Source organism: Olea europaea, unplaced genomic scaffold, assembly GCF_002742605.1.
Source record: "Olea europaea var. sylvestris unplaced genomic scaffold, O_europaea_v1 scaffold608, whole genome shotgun sequence".
NCBI lineage: Eukaryota > Viridiplantae > Streptophyta > Magnoliopsida > Lamiales > Oleaceae > Olea > Olea europaea.
In genome coordinates this window covers 315,263-331,677 of record NW_019264430.1, presented here as the reverse complement: position 1 = coordinate 331,677, position 16,415 = coordinate 315,263, and the positions used below count along the sequence as shown (strand labels likewise).

At 34.4% G+C, this 16,415-nt stretch overlaps 2 protein-coding genes across 2 annotated transcripts; one reads left to right on the top strand and one right to left on the bottom strand.

Annotated features, from left to right (window-relative positions):
- Positions 1-3,103: 3,103 nt before the first annotated feature.
- Positions 3,104-7,605, bottom strand: LOC111389678 (dihydrolipoyl dehydrogenase 1, mitochondrial-like). Its single transcript, XM_023014617.1, has 2 exons — positions 7,172-7,605; positions 3,104-4,629 (listed from the first exon to the last, which is right to left on the bottom strand). Exons 1-2 carry the CDS (start codon positions 7,454-7,456, stop codon positions 3,379-3,381), a joined length of 1,536 nt encoding a protein of 511 aa, XP_022870385.1. The 5' UTR covers positions 7,457-7,605; the 3' UTR covers positions 3,104-3,378.
- A 1,547-nt stretch (positions 7,606-9,152) lies between these two features.
- LOC111389677 (pto-interacting protein 1) lies at positions 9,153-16,171 on the top strand. Its single transcript, XM_023014616.1, has 8 exons — positions 9,153-9,394; positions 10,293-10,397; positions 10,876-11,126; positions 11,215-11,341; positions 11,700-11,973; positions 12,124-12,256; positions 12,370-12,456; positions 15,869-16,171. Exons 2-8 carry the CDS (start codon positions 10,316-10,318, stop codon positions 15,983-15,985), a joined length of 1,071 nt encoding a protein of 356 aa, XP_022870384.1. The 5' UTR covers positions 9,153-9,394; positions 10,293-10,315; the 3' UTR covers positions 15,986-16,171.
- Positions 16,172-16,415: the final 244 nt, after the last annotated feature.

The window sequence follows — 16,415 nt, the reverse complement described above, 5'->3', positions numbered from 1 at the left end:
TTTCACCTCTAGTTAACATGCTATTTAATTCACATATATCCGTGTGAATTAATTCTAAAATACTAGAAGTCCTATTTACACTTTGATAAGACTTCTTGGTTATCTTAAATTCTAAGCATGTTTTACATTTAAATGCATCATTTTTATTATATGATATTAAGTCACATTTCAACATTTTTTCATGGTACTTTTACCTATATGACCTAATTTAGTATGCCATAAAGTAAATGAATCAATAACATAAGAAAAAATCAACTTTATTATTAATCATCTTGTCTGGTACACAATTTTACCATTCCTTCACAAGAATTGCCTTTTTCAACAATTTTTTCATTTGGGGATGATTCGAGTATATTGGACTCATAAACACATTTTATACCCGACTTTCTTAAGAGATTACCGCTTACTAAGTTCTTATTCATATCGAGAATATATAGCACATTATTCAAGGTAACGGTATTGTCCAAAGTGAAGATGGTCTCTGCATTTCCTTTTCCAACCACCTTGAAACGAATTTCATTAGCCATTTGAATCTCTTGATCTCCATCCACTTCATAATAAGTTTTGAACAAAGAAAGACTTGTCATATGATACATGTACGGTTACACATGTATCATACCACCATACATGAACTTTTCCTTAGATTGTGTTAATCTTACTTACAATGGCCACAATATTGTCTTCTTTGATGGAGCTCACATTTCTTTTGGAGTTGTTTCGTTCCTGGTGTCTTCATTCCTTTGCATAATGTTTAGATTTTTCACTTACAAAACAACCTCCTTTGGACTTCTTTTTTGACTTGTTAAAGTTCCTTTAAGGTTTTCTCTTGTTGGATTTATTAGAAGGCTTAGTAGCCTTGGAAATGCCTTCGTAAGAGTTGTCACTCTTATCTCTTACCCGTGGCTCTTGCTCAATGTGAAGATGTTTATGTAATTATTCTAAAGAATAATTTTCTTCTGATATCCTTTTTAAATTTTCGGAAGTTCTGCACTAATTGCTTCCACTTGAAAAAGTTTTCGGAATCTCAATTTTGGCCACTTTCAACTTGTTGAAAAGGAGTTGTAATTCATGTACTTAGGGAAGAAAGAGAATATTATCAAGAAATTTCAATCAAAATACCTTGAAATTAAAAATTTCATGGTACCTTCTTCTTCGACTTTGTATTTACTTTCCAAAGCATCTTATTTTTCTTTTGTTGAAGATGTGTTGGTGTAGAGATCATACAACATGTCGAATAAAGCATTGAGTATGTGACCGCGACAAATCAATTCATCATCTTAACGTTTTTGTTTTTTGGCTCTTATAGCATCAGTATCTCCATTTGTTGGATCTGGTAGTGGTGCTAATTCCGGATCAAAGATATAAAATATCTTCAATGCCATGAGAAGGAACTTCAACTTATCTTACCATCTAGTGAAATTCGTCCCATCAAAACGGTCCAAATGAATGAGGTCTTGATTCATTAACTTGATCATTGTCATAGTGGTTTCTTTAGCCATTGCAGAATATCATTTGACATTGTTGAAAATATTATTTACACAAAGGAGATGGAGAAGAAACAAAGAATAAATAACAAAATGATGAAAATGACTATTAAGGCTTAAACATGTAATCATTGACCTTAAACGATATTTGCCCCCTCTCAATTTGAATTTGATGCTTAAAGGAATTTTGACAAATGGTTTGAAGAATTTATCAAGCCTTGTAAAGGATTTAACACTTACGAACTTAGTGAAATTCTTCAAAACTTAAGAATGCAAAAACAGGATTAGAATATGAAGAGAAAATTGAATTTCAATACTTTTTTTGGAATGAAGAATTGATCTCAGGTCTGGCTACATGTTTCTATATATTTTCTATTGATCATCAACCGCCAATATATAGCCATCAATCAATGTTATACGAAGTGGTGCCAAAACACTTGAAAAGCCACACAACAGTCTCCCCATCCCTACTCCCCAAGTTAGTAAGCTTGAAAAGTTTACAAGAATAACTTTTAACATTGGTAAATGTTCCCAACAAGTTACTTTAACAGTAAAGTAAGATGTTTTAAAGAACCGTAACTTTCTTTACATAAAAGTAAAAAATAAGTTTTTCAAACATGATTAAAGATGACAAAAATTTACGCCAAACAGATCATTAATTTAGTTACTCTTGATGCATTGATGAACTAGTTAAGAGTGCTTGTCTTGCTTTGATTTTTCCCTTGCCATGGCTAAAATTTATTTTCTTGAGGACATACCTACTTTGGAAAGCTCGTGTCATCCGTGTTTATTTATTAAACATTGCATAGAAGATAGAACTTTGTGCTCAAGTATGGCTGGTTTTTAGTATTATACTCCGGGTGGCTGCATTTATTCGGATGATTGGTATTGTCCTAGTTGGATCTCATGTATACTCTTCGTTCCTTTTGCTGCCTTTGATTAGAGGCCTACTGACTTGATGCACATTTTCTGGCCCTACAAAATAGTTTCATTATGGGCCTATTTGATAAGCTCCATTTTTCATTGGAAATGAAATTCCACCTAAATGGTATGTTTGATAGTTAAAATTTTCCATGGAACTGGATTTCCACCCAATCCCCCACGCGGCCCCTTTTTTTTAGGTTTTTAAGGAATTGGTTTTCCTTTGGTTTTGTGGAAATTGGTTTTACAGCTTCTTCTTCTTCTCTTTTTCCCCCCTCGACAATTGAAACAAATCATATCCTTTTAATTGACAATTTTTATAAAAAACAAAGCCAAATGAACATCGAAAGAGAGAAAATTTCAACATTTTTCAAGTAGAAAATTATATCAATCAAACATATTTAATTGACAATTCACAAAAAAACAAGTTCAATTCCTTGGAATTCATTTTCTTTTCACTTAAATTCCATTCTTACAATAAAACGAGCCCTTAGTGTAAATTTCTGTGAAGGTCGAATCTTTTTACTTGTGTCTTTAATATCAGGATTCATTAGAACATGCACTTGAGGTTTTTCCTTGTACAAGACAAGGCTGTAGCGTCTGCTTCAACCTCTGGCTTGTGAGGATGCCCGTTAGTAATGACATTCAACAAGTAACATACCATTGCAACATAAAAAAAAAGACGACTGCACAATATGTAGATTGAATAAGAACAATGCAGTTCCTCCCTAATAAAAGTAAATTTTATCCCAGCATATAGCTCAATGTACACCTCTCGAGACATTATTATGCATGTTGTGATATAGAAAAATGCGTGAAATACAACACAGTGATCTCAAATGAAAAGAGAACCAACAAAAGCAAATCTTTGTTGGCAGAGGAGATTCGAGAAAACCTGCACTAGGTTCAGCCAAAATGTTCAAAAAACTCGTCCAAACACAAATAAAAATAATGTACGAGATGCCCTCTATTTCTATATGTGAATAGGCTTATCATAGGTGGCCATAGCAGCCTCCTTTAAGGCCTCACTCATTGTTGGATGTGCATGGCAGGTGCGAGCAATGTCCTCACTTGATGCTCCATATTGCAAAGCTAAAACAGCCTCATGAATGAGCTCCCCAGCATTAGGAGCCATGATATGGACACCCAAAATCTTGTCAGTCTCCTTTTCGGCAAGTATCTTAACCAATCCATCAGCATCATCGATCGCCTTGGCCCTGCTATTTGCCAAGAAAGGGAACTTCCCAACACGATAATCAATTCCAAGTGCTTTAACCTGCTCTTCAGTTTTCCCTACAGAGGCCACCTCAGGGTGGGTGTAAACAACTCCAGGAACCATATCATAGTCCACGTGACCTACCTTCCCTGCAATATACTCCACACATGCAACACCATCTTCTTCAGCTTTGTGAGCCAACATTGGTCCAGGAATAACATCACCAATGGCATATACCCCTGATATATTTGTGGCAAACCGTTCATTCACCAAGATCCGGCCAGCCTTATCAATTTCAACTCCTATCTTCTCCAATCCAAGACCAGCTGTAAATGGAACTCTGCCAGCAGAAACAAGAACAACATCAGCTTCAAGAATAGTCTGATCGCCACCAGCTGCTGGTTCAAGGGTCAACTTTACACAACTCGCTGTCGTGTCAACAGACACCACCTTCGTTTTAAGCATGAATTTCATCTTCTGCTTTTCAAGGAAACGTTGAAATTGCTTTCGAATTTCACCATCCATAGTTGGGACAATATCTGGTGCAAATTCAACAACAGTAACCTCGGAACCTATACGTCCCCAGACAGAGCCCATTTCAAGACCAATATAACCAGCACCAATAACCACAAGTTTCTTAGGAATCTCTTTTAAAGATAAAGCCCCAGTAGATGATACAATTCTCTCTTCATCAATGGTAATCCCTGGTAGACTTTTGACATCAGAACCAGTGGCAATTATTATATTCTTACCTTTAACAACAGTATTACCACCTTCAAGGGTGTCGACCGAAACTTCAGAAGGAGACAGGAATTTGCCATAGCCCTTGACATAGTTTACTTTATTCTTCTTGAATAGACCCTCAATACCTTTGGTTAAGTTACCCACAGCATTATCTTTTTGGGCCAACATAGCAGGTAGATCAACCTCAATGGAATCGAACTTTACACCATGACTCGCAAATGAATGCTTGGCTTCATGATACATATGGGAGGAATGAAGAAGTGCCTGCGCATGACACATGGAAACGCGGACAATAAGTATACCAAAAAGCTCACATTAAGGCCCGGCTCAAAGTAAGGAATGCAAAAAAAGCCTCAAAGCATTTGGAGGCGTACGCCTCCAAACATAAAAATTATTATAGATCAATTTTGAGAATAGCCCACTGCCCACTAAAACATTTAAAAAGTGTATCTCTCATAAACCCAATTTGGAAATGGTCCATTTCCCCAATGAACAAGAATAATAATATCTTTATAGAATTTATTATTATTATTATTATTATTATTATTATTATTATTATTATTATTATTATTATTATTATTATTATTTTTTATTTTTTATTTTTTTTGCACACTTTAACTGTTACAAATTTTGAATATTGCTTATGATGCATTATAACTTATTTTGCATTTTAATAATTTGTTGACATTTTTTTGGTTTACTATGGGGCTTATGCCTCACCTCATGAAAGAAAAACACCTCGACACTTGAATATGCCTTTTAACATTGTATAACACTATAATCTTGCTTAGAAGATTATGAGGTGCAAATTAGAGAAGACAGATGAAAAAAAATGGATTATCATTTAGAACAAGTGCTCCAAAAAGAATCAGCAACACGCTACACACAGCGCGGACAATAATCAGTTCTAGAAAAGAATGGTTTAAGTGTCACCAAAATAGTAGAGGAAAGTCCCTCAGTTAGGGCAGTGTCAGGGAACGGTTAGGATGACCTAGTTTTATTGTCAAGAGAAGGACCTTATTACTACGAAGCTCAATAATAAAGCGTATGATTATGCTGTCTGCAATTGTTAAGAATGACCATAGTTAATTGTCGCTAATGTGGACAAGTTCAACACTAAATGACGTAAATTTTGAATTAGAATCCTAAAGAATATTATTTCCTAACTAAACTAAAATATTATTTCCTAACTATACAAAATAAACTTTCCATTTTAACTCTTTGATTAATTACCCTGTTCTACACTCTTAATGTATATCAGATCAGAACAAATATTAGAACTGCATAAGATGACGAGGCACATAATTTCATGGGACAATGGAATCAGTAGACTTCCCCTGAGCCTTCTTCATCAAAACATCCAATGCATCCCAAAAGCTAAACGGTAAATAATTATTTTTAATCTTCAACATCTCAGAATTCCCATGAAATTGGGGTTATTTTATGGATGATTTTATCCAAACAATATTTAGCCCTTGTTTGAGCCCCATTTGGAGGAAAAAATGGATTTTTGAACAGTATATTGATGGAAAATATGTGGCTAAAAACTAAGGAGAAGTTTTGGATTTATATATAATATTATTTTATTGAAAAATGTGTGGTTCAAATAATGTCAAAACACTGTTTAAAAATGAATTTCTTTCAAAGAATGGAGCTCAAACAAGGGCTAAGTGTATTCTAATAATACCATTATTAGTTTGGATTGATTAACACGTATATTTATACAATAATTGAACTGGTTAAGGAAATTCTTCAATTGCATACAATACAATGTATGAAGTCTTTTATGTGTACAACATGTTGTCTTCCTTTAGTTTATACAATGTACAATAAAACCTCAATAAAATAATAATGATGGGGTCAAAAAAAATTATTGTCTTAGAGGGGTTATTAATTTATCGATAAATGAATAATTAAGTAGTTTATAGAGTATTTTATATTTTTATAACTTGTATTATATTTTACCATAATATATATAGGAATTTAAAAAAAAACATTGAATGTGGTGAAATTCAAATTTTAATTTATAAGCACACAAAAAGGTCCACACATACATACATTAAAGAGGAAACATTAATGTACATACATTGGTTTCGAAGTTTAATATCTTGGAAGATTAATCGTTCAAGTTATTTCATGTACACATGGAACATAATTTCTATCTTAAAATTAAAAGTTTGTTAAATTAAAAGAGACGAATTGAAAAAATTATTGTCAAATTAAAAGTTCGTTAATTTGTATAAATATGAACTTTTATAAATTTCAGTAATTCTTTTGTATATTCGTTGGGCCTTAAAGGATTTATGAAAAGCAATTAATATCTTATGCATTTAGAAAGGTTTTACCGTAGTCTTTATTATGTACAACGTATGAAGTCTTCCATTAATGTTGGAATTATGCACAAGCCTATAAATAACATTGGAAAAAGCTATTTACAAGATAAGTGAAAGAAAACTAAAATCCCTCAACTATTGAAGAATAGGTCTTCATAATTCAATAGGAAAATTTGAAGTGGAAAAGAAAAGTTCCCATATATTTAATAGAAGAATCAGAATTGGAATGATTACTATGCAGATTTGGAATGAAATGTCTTGAAAAATTATTATTTGTTGGAATTATTTTCTATTCCTCCCCTAATCTTAGTAGCCAAGAGATGCAAACTTTTTATACTATTTTCTTATTTGATGTGATGCACGCGTGTAAATTGGTAAAAAGTTACTATGGTTGGTTAATTTGTTCGGCTAGATCTAAAACTGTCATACTACAGAAAATTTAACCTAAAAAAAGTGACAGTTCAGTACAGTACCTTAGAAGGGATGCAGCCAACGTTGAGACAGGTACCGCCAAGGGCTCCTCGCTTCTCGATACAGGTGGTCTTGAGCCCCAGCTGGGCGGCCTTGATGGCAGCCACGTAGCCTCCGGGGCCACCTCCAATAACTACGACGTCGTTCTCCTCAGATCCCGACGCAAAGCCTCTCTTAAAAATCCACGAGTACTTTGAAGCAGAAGTGTAGTTGCCGTTGTTATAGAGATGCCTCGACGAAGGGAAGAATGTTACGGCCTTTCGTCTGGCAATTGTAGCCATAGCCATTTCTCAATGCAAAAAATCCAAATCTCCTCTTTTCGATTGTTAGGTTTCCTTAAGAAGATGAAGGATGGAGAGGGCGATCTATAATTATTTATTATTTTAAAAAGCAAAATGAAGAAAAGGAGAGTATGTTCCGATGTGAACAGGTCTAAAGTTTTAGAATGAGACTTAATCACAGTCGCAGCCGTTTTTACGACTCTGGCTTTCTGGATGCAGTCAATCAGGACCGTTTAGGTGAGAAATTTGTGAGCTTATATTAATTAATGATTCCTGAAAACAATATATCACAGCCAATATGCTAAATGCGTAATGCGTGACGATACGTAAAGGTCAAGTTATGAACTATATGAACTTAGGTCAGGTTTAAGCGTAAAATGACTTTTTTTTTTAATTTTAATATTATTTTAGTTGTTAATAAATCAAAAATAATTAAAGATAATACTTACTAAATATTTAAAACAAATTTATAGGAACGTTGTACATTTTTTCAAAATTTTCAACAAAAAGATAAGTTTCAAATTTAAATACAAAATAATAAATAAATAATTTAAGAACCTAAATCTTATCTAATTCTTTATTGGATTCCAATATAATAATCTCTTCTTCATCTAATTCGTCCTTCATTTCTTTCGATAAAGAATTAGATAAGATTTAACGGTCAATGGCAACCGTTGACCACTAAATAAAACGCCAAGCTATTTAGCTTGGCATTTTGGCCGAGCATTATGCCTAGGCGTGTTTTGGCGCTACCTTTTAGAACATTGATCACAGCGATGAGCGAAAGTAGGAACATGATTTTAGTGTTCTTTTGCTCATACAGAAATGAAGCGCTGCTTATTTTGGAGGTTCATGCCTAATTAATACATAATATTATATACATTTTAATCAGCCCCGAATCCAGTAATTTTTTGCACATGGGCTAAATAGTGGACATAATATCGAATATACGTGACCTCCATACAAGTTAGTTTGACAATCAATTCCGCATTTGAATGAAAATGTACTGCACGTCTATGTCTACACCTTTGAAAATATACTACACCTTTGAAATTCAAAAATGATTAAATGGAGATTTTGATTAAATGTTTCAATGCAATTTTGACTCCGCATATAGACCTAGCTAGGTAAGGAGGATGTCTACACAATGGAAATATGTATTGTACCAACAAATCATGCCAATCAGCATTTAAAAATTAGTTTGAGATTACATTCAAAAAGAACAAATATATGAGCTAAAGGATCGAGGGAAGTTGCATGAGTGTTTATGAACCGCAAATAAATTAAAAAATTAAATTTTAATTTGAACCGAATAATTTTAGTTGCTAAGGTTTACCAAAAAATAGTAATTTCAACTTTGAGGCGAAAATGAAAGATTTTTAAATTTATTTTATCATGTCCTAATTTTATGATTTTTGCTTATAATAATATAGTTTTCCGTTCAATCGGTCCGATTTTTGGTCATTTATGTCAATTTTCGTAAAACTCTTCCTTGGACTGTGTATAGTGAGATGTGATTTCAAGAAAGCTACACAATAATTTAGATGGCCATGCATTGATTATTCGACTATAACAAAATGTTAAAGACCAATTTATCTCCTTTTGAAAAGTAGGAGACCGGCAATGCAATTTTCCCTATTATAAGAGAGAGAGAGAGAGAGAGATTTAAAACAATAAAAGAAGCGTTGACAACCATGTACAGCCGCTTACTGGTCAAGGGGAAAGAGACAGAGCACATAGCCAAAACTTGTAAATTCTCGTCATTTTTGAATGGCAATAACCGAACTATTCTAGTCTAAGCCCATGCGTTTTGTCAATCTTTGCCCTTCATACCCCGCATATAATTATCATATATTCCTCTCAAACGATCAGTTGCTGCTTTAATAAAATACTAGGGGTTTTGAAGCATCTGCGACAGTTGCAGATTTATCCACAAGAAATAAGGTCACAACGTTTCTTGCCCAGAATTTCAGATCAATCTTAGTTCTTTCTTTTTTTTTTCTTATATTTATTTGTTTTTAGGCCAACAATCTAACTACCGTTTTGAAATTTCTGGATTCTTTTTCTGTTTGCTTTGTCAATTTCGTCATTTTTTGTTCTGGTTTTCTCGTTTGTGTCCTCCTAGGATAATTCGGTGCGAAAGACTGAAGCTTTTCTTCCTTGATATATGGATTTTTTGTTGTTAAAAATTTGGTTTCTTGATTTCTGCTTGTCTTCTGGGAATTGCTCTCTCTCTTTTTATTATTATTATTTTTTTTATTTTTTTATGTGACTTCTTTGTGTTTGTGGGATTATCTACTTTTCTTATATTAATCTTATTGTGCTGTACTAATTCATGGATTCTGTTGGATCAAGTAGATTCTGATTTAGACTGGTTATGGTAATAACATTCTGTTATTTTATTGTTCTGATGGTTGTCTGCTTCATGAAGTTCCTCCTAAAATTGATTTATTTGCTATAAATGGGGAAAAAAAAAAAAGTGCTAATTTCGTACTAGAGTCTAGAGTCAGCACAACTTGACAATTTGTCCGTTGCAATTTTAACATATATTTGGAACACAGCTTGTTACCTTTTTGGCTTGAGTCCAATCGCTGCTATTGTGTTATTTCTTGAAGCTCTTTATGCTTACATATCATACTGAGGATCAACACTAAGCGCATACTCGACAATGAAAGACTATTTAAGCAATTGGCAAAACTTGGCGCTTCTTAATTCTTTACATATTCGCTTCCCCTTTGCCACATAACCTACTTGGCTCTCCCTCACATTAATATATTGTTGCTGCTGAAATTTCATGGAGGCAACTGTATTTCTCATTGGCTTCTCATGGCTTTTTCTCCAGTTCTTTTGTGGATAATAAAAACCATGGGCTGCTTTGGTTGTTGTAAGGACGATTACATGCAAAAGGCTGCTGATAATGGACCTTACATGACAAGTCACTCATCTGGTGAGGTTTATACTGGTCTAGTATTTAGTTGTTACAAATTACCAATTTCCATTCTTAAATGGTATAAAAAAATTTCATTAGACTCTATTGGGCTACTTTTGTTCAGTTTACTTGTGGACGCTTTATTATAAACAGTTGTTTCCTGTAAGTTTAGGTTAAAAGGGGCTGAATAAGACTAGCAAATTTTCAACCTTTTGGTTTATCCCCTAATGCTTCATTGAACATGTAAGCTTCAGAAAGAAGAGAAGAAGAAAATACCATCATTTCTGCTATTTCACAGTTTTCTTTTAAATTGGTCATAAAAAGTCACCTACATTTCATATTTTCTTTTAATTACCATCATTGTGCTCCTTTTTATGGCTTGCCGCCTTCATCATTCATAATGAAGGTTCCTTTTTTTTTTTAAAAGAAAGGAAGAAAAGATCTCTACAGGCTCCTGATTTTATTGTAATGAAACTTAACCAAGATTGTTCTGTAGGCAATCCTGCGGGTTATCATGCCACAGAAACAGCACAAAAGGACAAACAGACTATTACTGTCCTGCCGATTGCTGTCCCTACCATTCCAGTTGATGAATTAAGGGACATCACCGATAATTTTGGTTCAAAGTATTTGATTGGTGAGGGATCATATGGAAGGGTATACTATGGAGTCTTGAGAAGTGGACTTGCTGCAGCAATTAAAAAATTAGATTCCAGCAAGCAGCCAGACCAAGAATTTTTAGCACAGGTTAGGCTAATCAAAGTGTAGCATATATAGCACCATGTCTCATATCTTTCCATCGTAAGACTTTGTTATTTAATGCATGGTCTTGCAGGTTTCTATGGTTTCACGACTAAAGAATGAAAATGCGGTTGAGCTACTTGGTTACTGTGTGGATGGTGGTCTTCGTGTCCTGGCTTATGAGTATGCTGCAAATGGATCTCTACACGACATTCTTCATGGTCAGTCACTTCAGATTATTTTGGTGATATCACTTCTTGCCATTGCCACAAATGAAAGAATCTTTGATATAATCTATACTACATAACACCTTTGTAGTGATGATGAATAATTTGTTGATGTTTTGAAGTTTTTTTTTCCTGTGTGCATGTGCATCATGTTATCTGATTCTTAAATTATAGCCCAAAATGGATATTGCCACAATTTGTATTAACAACTTTACTTTCATCAAGTCGGCTTTGCACATAGAAGGTTTTTATTTTAGTGTATCAAGCATTGAGCTCTTGCGATATTCATTTCTGAGTGCAGGTACTTTTTATCTTCTTTGTCATACAAATAATTTTTGATTTCTTAATGAAGGACGAAAAGGTGTCAAAGGTGCACAACCAGGTCCTGTGCTGACGTGGCCCCAAAGAGTTAAGATTGCTGTGGGTGCTGCAAAAGGACTAGAATACTTGCATGAAAAGGCAACTCCTCACATCATCCATCGTGACATTAAGTCCAGCAATGTTTTACTGTTTGATGATGATGTTGCCAAGATTGCCGACTTTGATTTGTCAAATCAAGCCCCTGATGCTGCAGCTCGTCTTCATTCTACCCGTGTTCTTGGAACTTTTGGTTATCATGCCCCTGAGTATGTTGTTTTTGAATTTCCTATAGCAATGTAGAAGACTTAAAATTAGATTTTAACGATAATGACTTATTTACTTAAATGTCCGTTAAACATTTCAACTCTCAAATTATTTCTTCCGACGAGCCTAAAATGTTTGATTCTGGTTGGTAGGTATGCAATGACTGGCCAGTTAAGTTCAAAGAGTGATGTTTACAGCTTCGGTGTGGTACTTCTGGAACTCTTGACTGGCCGTAAACCTGTTGATCATACATTGCCCAGGGGACAGCAGAGTCTTGTGACATGGGTATGCCATTCTTTGTTTTGGCTGGCAATCATTTATTTAGCAACGATGTATGAAGAATGTTCACTATTGTATTGTTTCCTACAATGATTGATTTAAATAAAAAATGGAATCAGGCAACACCAAAGCTCAGTGAAGATAAGGTGAAGCAGTGTGTTGATGCTAGACTAAATGGAGAGTACCCTCCTAAGGCAGTTGCAAAGGTAACTTCATTCTGATTCTAAATTATCCATGTTGAAATCAAGTATAGGAAAAGTGAGATTTCACACTTATCAGGAATGCTAAAGAATCAAGTAATCTGAAATTAAAATACAGAATGATTCAGATATCTCACAATCCTAATATGTAACGACCCAGGCCTTCGTACCCAAGCCCTTAACTTACACATTGGGAGAGCATGTGTCAATCTTATCCCTCACGAATTTATCTCATGCCCACTAGAAATCAAATCCTTTGCCTTTGTCTTATGAGAGACTTAAGCCTGTTACCGATTGGGCACATGGGCTGAGGTCCTTCTAAAGCGGACGATATGTAATGAGTTAATGGCTTGGGCACAAAGATTGGGTCATTACATAGCATAATTGAACTTCCATACTTCCCCTTAGCTTAACACACAAATGTAACTTCAACACCACCCCCAAAGCTGGTTTCAAGATATCAACTATTGTAGCTTGTTTATCAACTACTCAAATACTAACTTACGCAGACTGTTATTAAGAATATCGACTAGTTGTGCAGTTGCTTCACTTTTTGGATGAATGCCATAGAAAATTAGCCCAATCCAGCTCAATATGTTCAGTGTTGTGTTATAATTGATTATGAGTAATATTGATGGACAATATCACAGGATTATCAAAACTCACCTTTAGCTCTTCAAGGAGCTTCTTCGACCATAATAGTTTGCATGTGTCTTGGGCAATGACTGTAAAATCTGTCTTAGCACTACAAACAACGACCGACTTTATCTTTCTTTGGTGAGTCATTAGTATCTCCGATAAATGTTTATAGACCAGAACTTGACCTTGCATTGTCGATGACTGACCACATTTCCTGTACAGCAACCCCTTTCTATATGGTAAGTTCACATCGAGCTCTTGTAAGCTAGTGCATTTTGAACAGCTAAATAATGAAGTAACAATACTAGAGGAGAGTAATGTGATTATATTTATCTTTACTACAATAAAAATGATCTTGTAATCATTACTGTCATGAGCCTTGCTTTACACCTTTCAGTTGTTTCTCAGACTAGTACTTTAAAGTGATTATTGACTCAAAGCTTCCCTTTCTGTAAAAGTACAAGTTTCCACTCATTCTTCACCACTCTCTCATCTCCTCTAGGAATGCATTTTCAAGTTGTGAAACTTTAAACGTATAACATGTTAAGGAATCTCTGCACAAGAAGGTTAGAGGTAAAACCTCTAAAAGAGGTTCACAGTCGGCGGTAGAAGATATTTTTAGAAATAGAGTGTTCTGTACACGATCTAGTTCCTTTCAGAAGGTTAATTGGGAGGTAGGGATCATTTCTAAACTCCAAAATTGATGCTCTAATTGTATGGAGACTAGAATCATGGTTACCTGTTACCCAGTATTTTGTTTGAGAATCAACAGTAGTCTATGTTATGACTCTACAATATTTGGCTGCGCTTTAGAGTAGACGAAGATTTAGCTTTTGAGTTTGCACTTCTATCATATGTTTCCCACTTTAGTCGATGACATCCTAGTGTATTTTGAAACGTGAACAGTAATATCTTCTGGAACACAAATAGAAGCACTTGTAAAGAAAAGGAATCACCAGGAGCACAATATAAAGAATGACTAAGAGTACTTGGTAAGACACTTGGGTGCAAAAAGATGGAACAGGCAAAGGATTTGATCCCCTAGACTGATCTTGTATGAAATTCTCTTTTCATAGCGGAGTGTGGTAAATAGTAATTTATTTTCAAACAATGTCCATCATCATGAAAAACCTTCTAGATATCGGATCATAGCATTTGTATTCTTTCTATAGGTAACCCCTAAAAAAACACTTGATATCTCTAGGGTCTTCCTCCTGTCATGATTCTTGAGCAAAGACAATGAAATTTATGCAGCCAAAAACTTTTGGAGGAGGAGATATAAAGATCTTGGTTTGCAAATATCATTCGACATTCATTGAAGATATCCATGAGAATCTTTAAATAAATCCCCCACATAATCCTATCTAGCAGTGAGAACAATTTCTCAAAAACATTGTGGAACCCTAGCTGTGGACATAAGATATTGAGCCGTGTTGAGTAAATGCCTATTTTTCTCATTAGCAATATTGTTCTGTTGAGGCGTATCTACAGTATCCATACAAGATCTGTTCTAAGGATATGAATTCATGCCTGAAATTAGGCTTGAATTGTGACAAAGGATATGATCACAAATGAAAATTATGAAGTATGAACCAATGGTATCCAAAACTGACTAAAAATGAGTGTTCTCGAGGAAAATGGAGCGAATTCCTAAAGGAAAATATCTTGAAGGTACTTTGATCATTTACAAATATAACATTAGAAAGAGGATTCGACTTCTTAATAACAATGGAAACATATCTTTAGATATGGAAACTAGGATGTTTTAATGTACAACAGCAGCTACTAGAGCTCGTTTGTACTTTCTTAGCACTCTCAATCGTCCTACCTGAAAATAAGTTGAAACTCTCAATGAGAAGGAAAACTTAGCCACACCATACCCATTATTTGTTTTGGTGAATTTACTAATGGAAAAGAGATCGCTGGATATATATGGAAATGAAGATGTTAATTTAGAGTCAATTTTTTTGATATACAAATAGAACCTTTCCCTGCTACCAAAGGTCTGGAACCATCAGTAATATATGCTTTTTGGCTACTGTATCATGGGTTATAGGAAGAAATTAGATTTGGAAGACAGTCTTGTGAGACGTGGCTCTCTAATCCATGATCAAGGAAGGTCATTTTTGGAGGATACACTCAAGGCTGTCAAGAAGTTTCCTTTTTGGGCTAAAAGAATCAGAGAATGTAGGTTTTTGGGTGTATACTAGTTTATAAATTTAGCCCTAGCTGTTCCTTCGTGAAGGTTTGAGAATCACCAACATTAGATTTTCCTCAAACAGCCTTGTATACCGGTCTTTCTTTCAAAATCACATTATTTTCAGATTTGCATGCTTCCCTTTTTGTTTCCAACACTTTTATGTGGTGTGTCGATGCTTCTTACAATAGTCACTTAAAATTTTTTCCTCAATTTTTTTTTCTTATTCGAGTAAATAAGACAATTTGAGCTAGGAGATTTTACACTTATCAAGAATCCTAGAGATAATAATTGGAAACCAAAATAAGGAGAATTCAAATTAAAGCTAGTTATCTCACTCTCCTATAGAACTGAACTTCATAATTCCCTTATCCTTGTGTCAACAAAACATGCGACTTTTCACGCTTTTATTGAACTGAATGATTGTAAAGTAGTTTCACAACTTGGTTTCTATGTAAATTTTTTGCCAATTACATTTATCCAAGCTTGTAATGACTATCTAGTAGATGAGGACTTGGTAATTTGTTTATCTATTTATTTTATCATGATGCATTGGTTAATGTTCAGTCCATGATATGACAGATGGCTGCAGTTGCTGCCTTGTGTGTGCAATATGAAGCTGATTTCCGTCCTAACATGAGCATAGTAGTAAAAGCACTCCAGCCTCTGTTAAATACTCGGTCTGGGCCTCCTAATTAAACATCAAGCTTGTGATTTTTATTTTTTTATTTTATTTTTTGGATCTGTATTTCTCAAGATTTCATTCAAATTTAGATTTACGTTATATAGTTTGTTAAAGATCCTTGCCTCCAGACTGTACCCATCTCTGTTAAGAGACTTGTGAAACATACTTTCAGTGCAATGCATAAAATCATTCTGCGTGTACCCACGAACTTGGCAAGGCAGTGCCTATCTTCTGGATTTATTGCGGTTTTTCTTATAAAAAACTTGTGTTCAATATTTTAAGAAGATTGTTAGAACTTGTGTAAGAATTCCTTAATTGCCTGTAGGGAGAGGACCAGGATGTTAATTGAGACTTGATAGAGATTTCTTTCAAATGATCCATAGAAATCTGCTAAGTATGTTAAAGAAGTCTTTGGTTGGGAGGAGGCTAGCAAGTGATGCATTT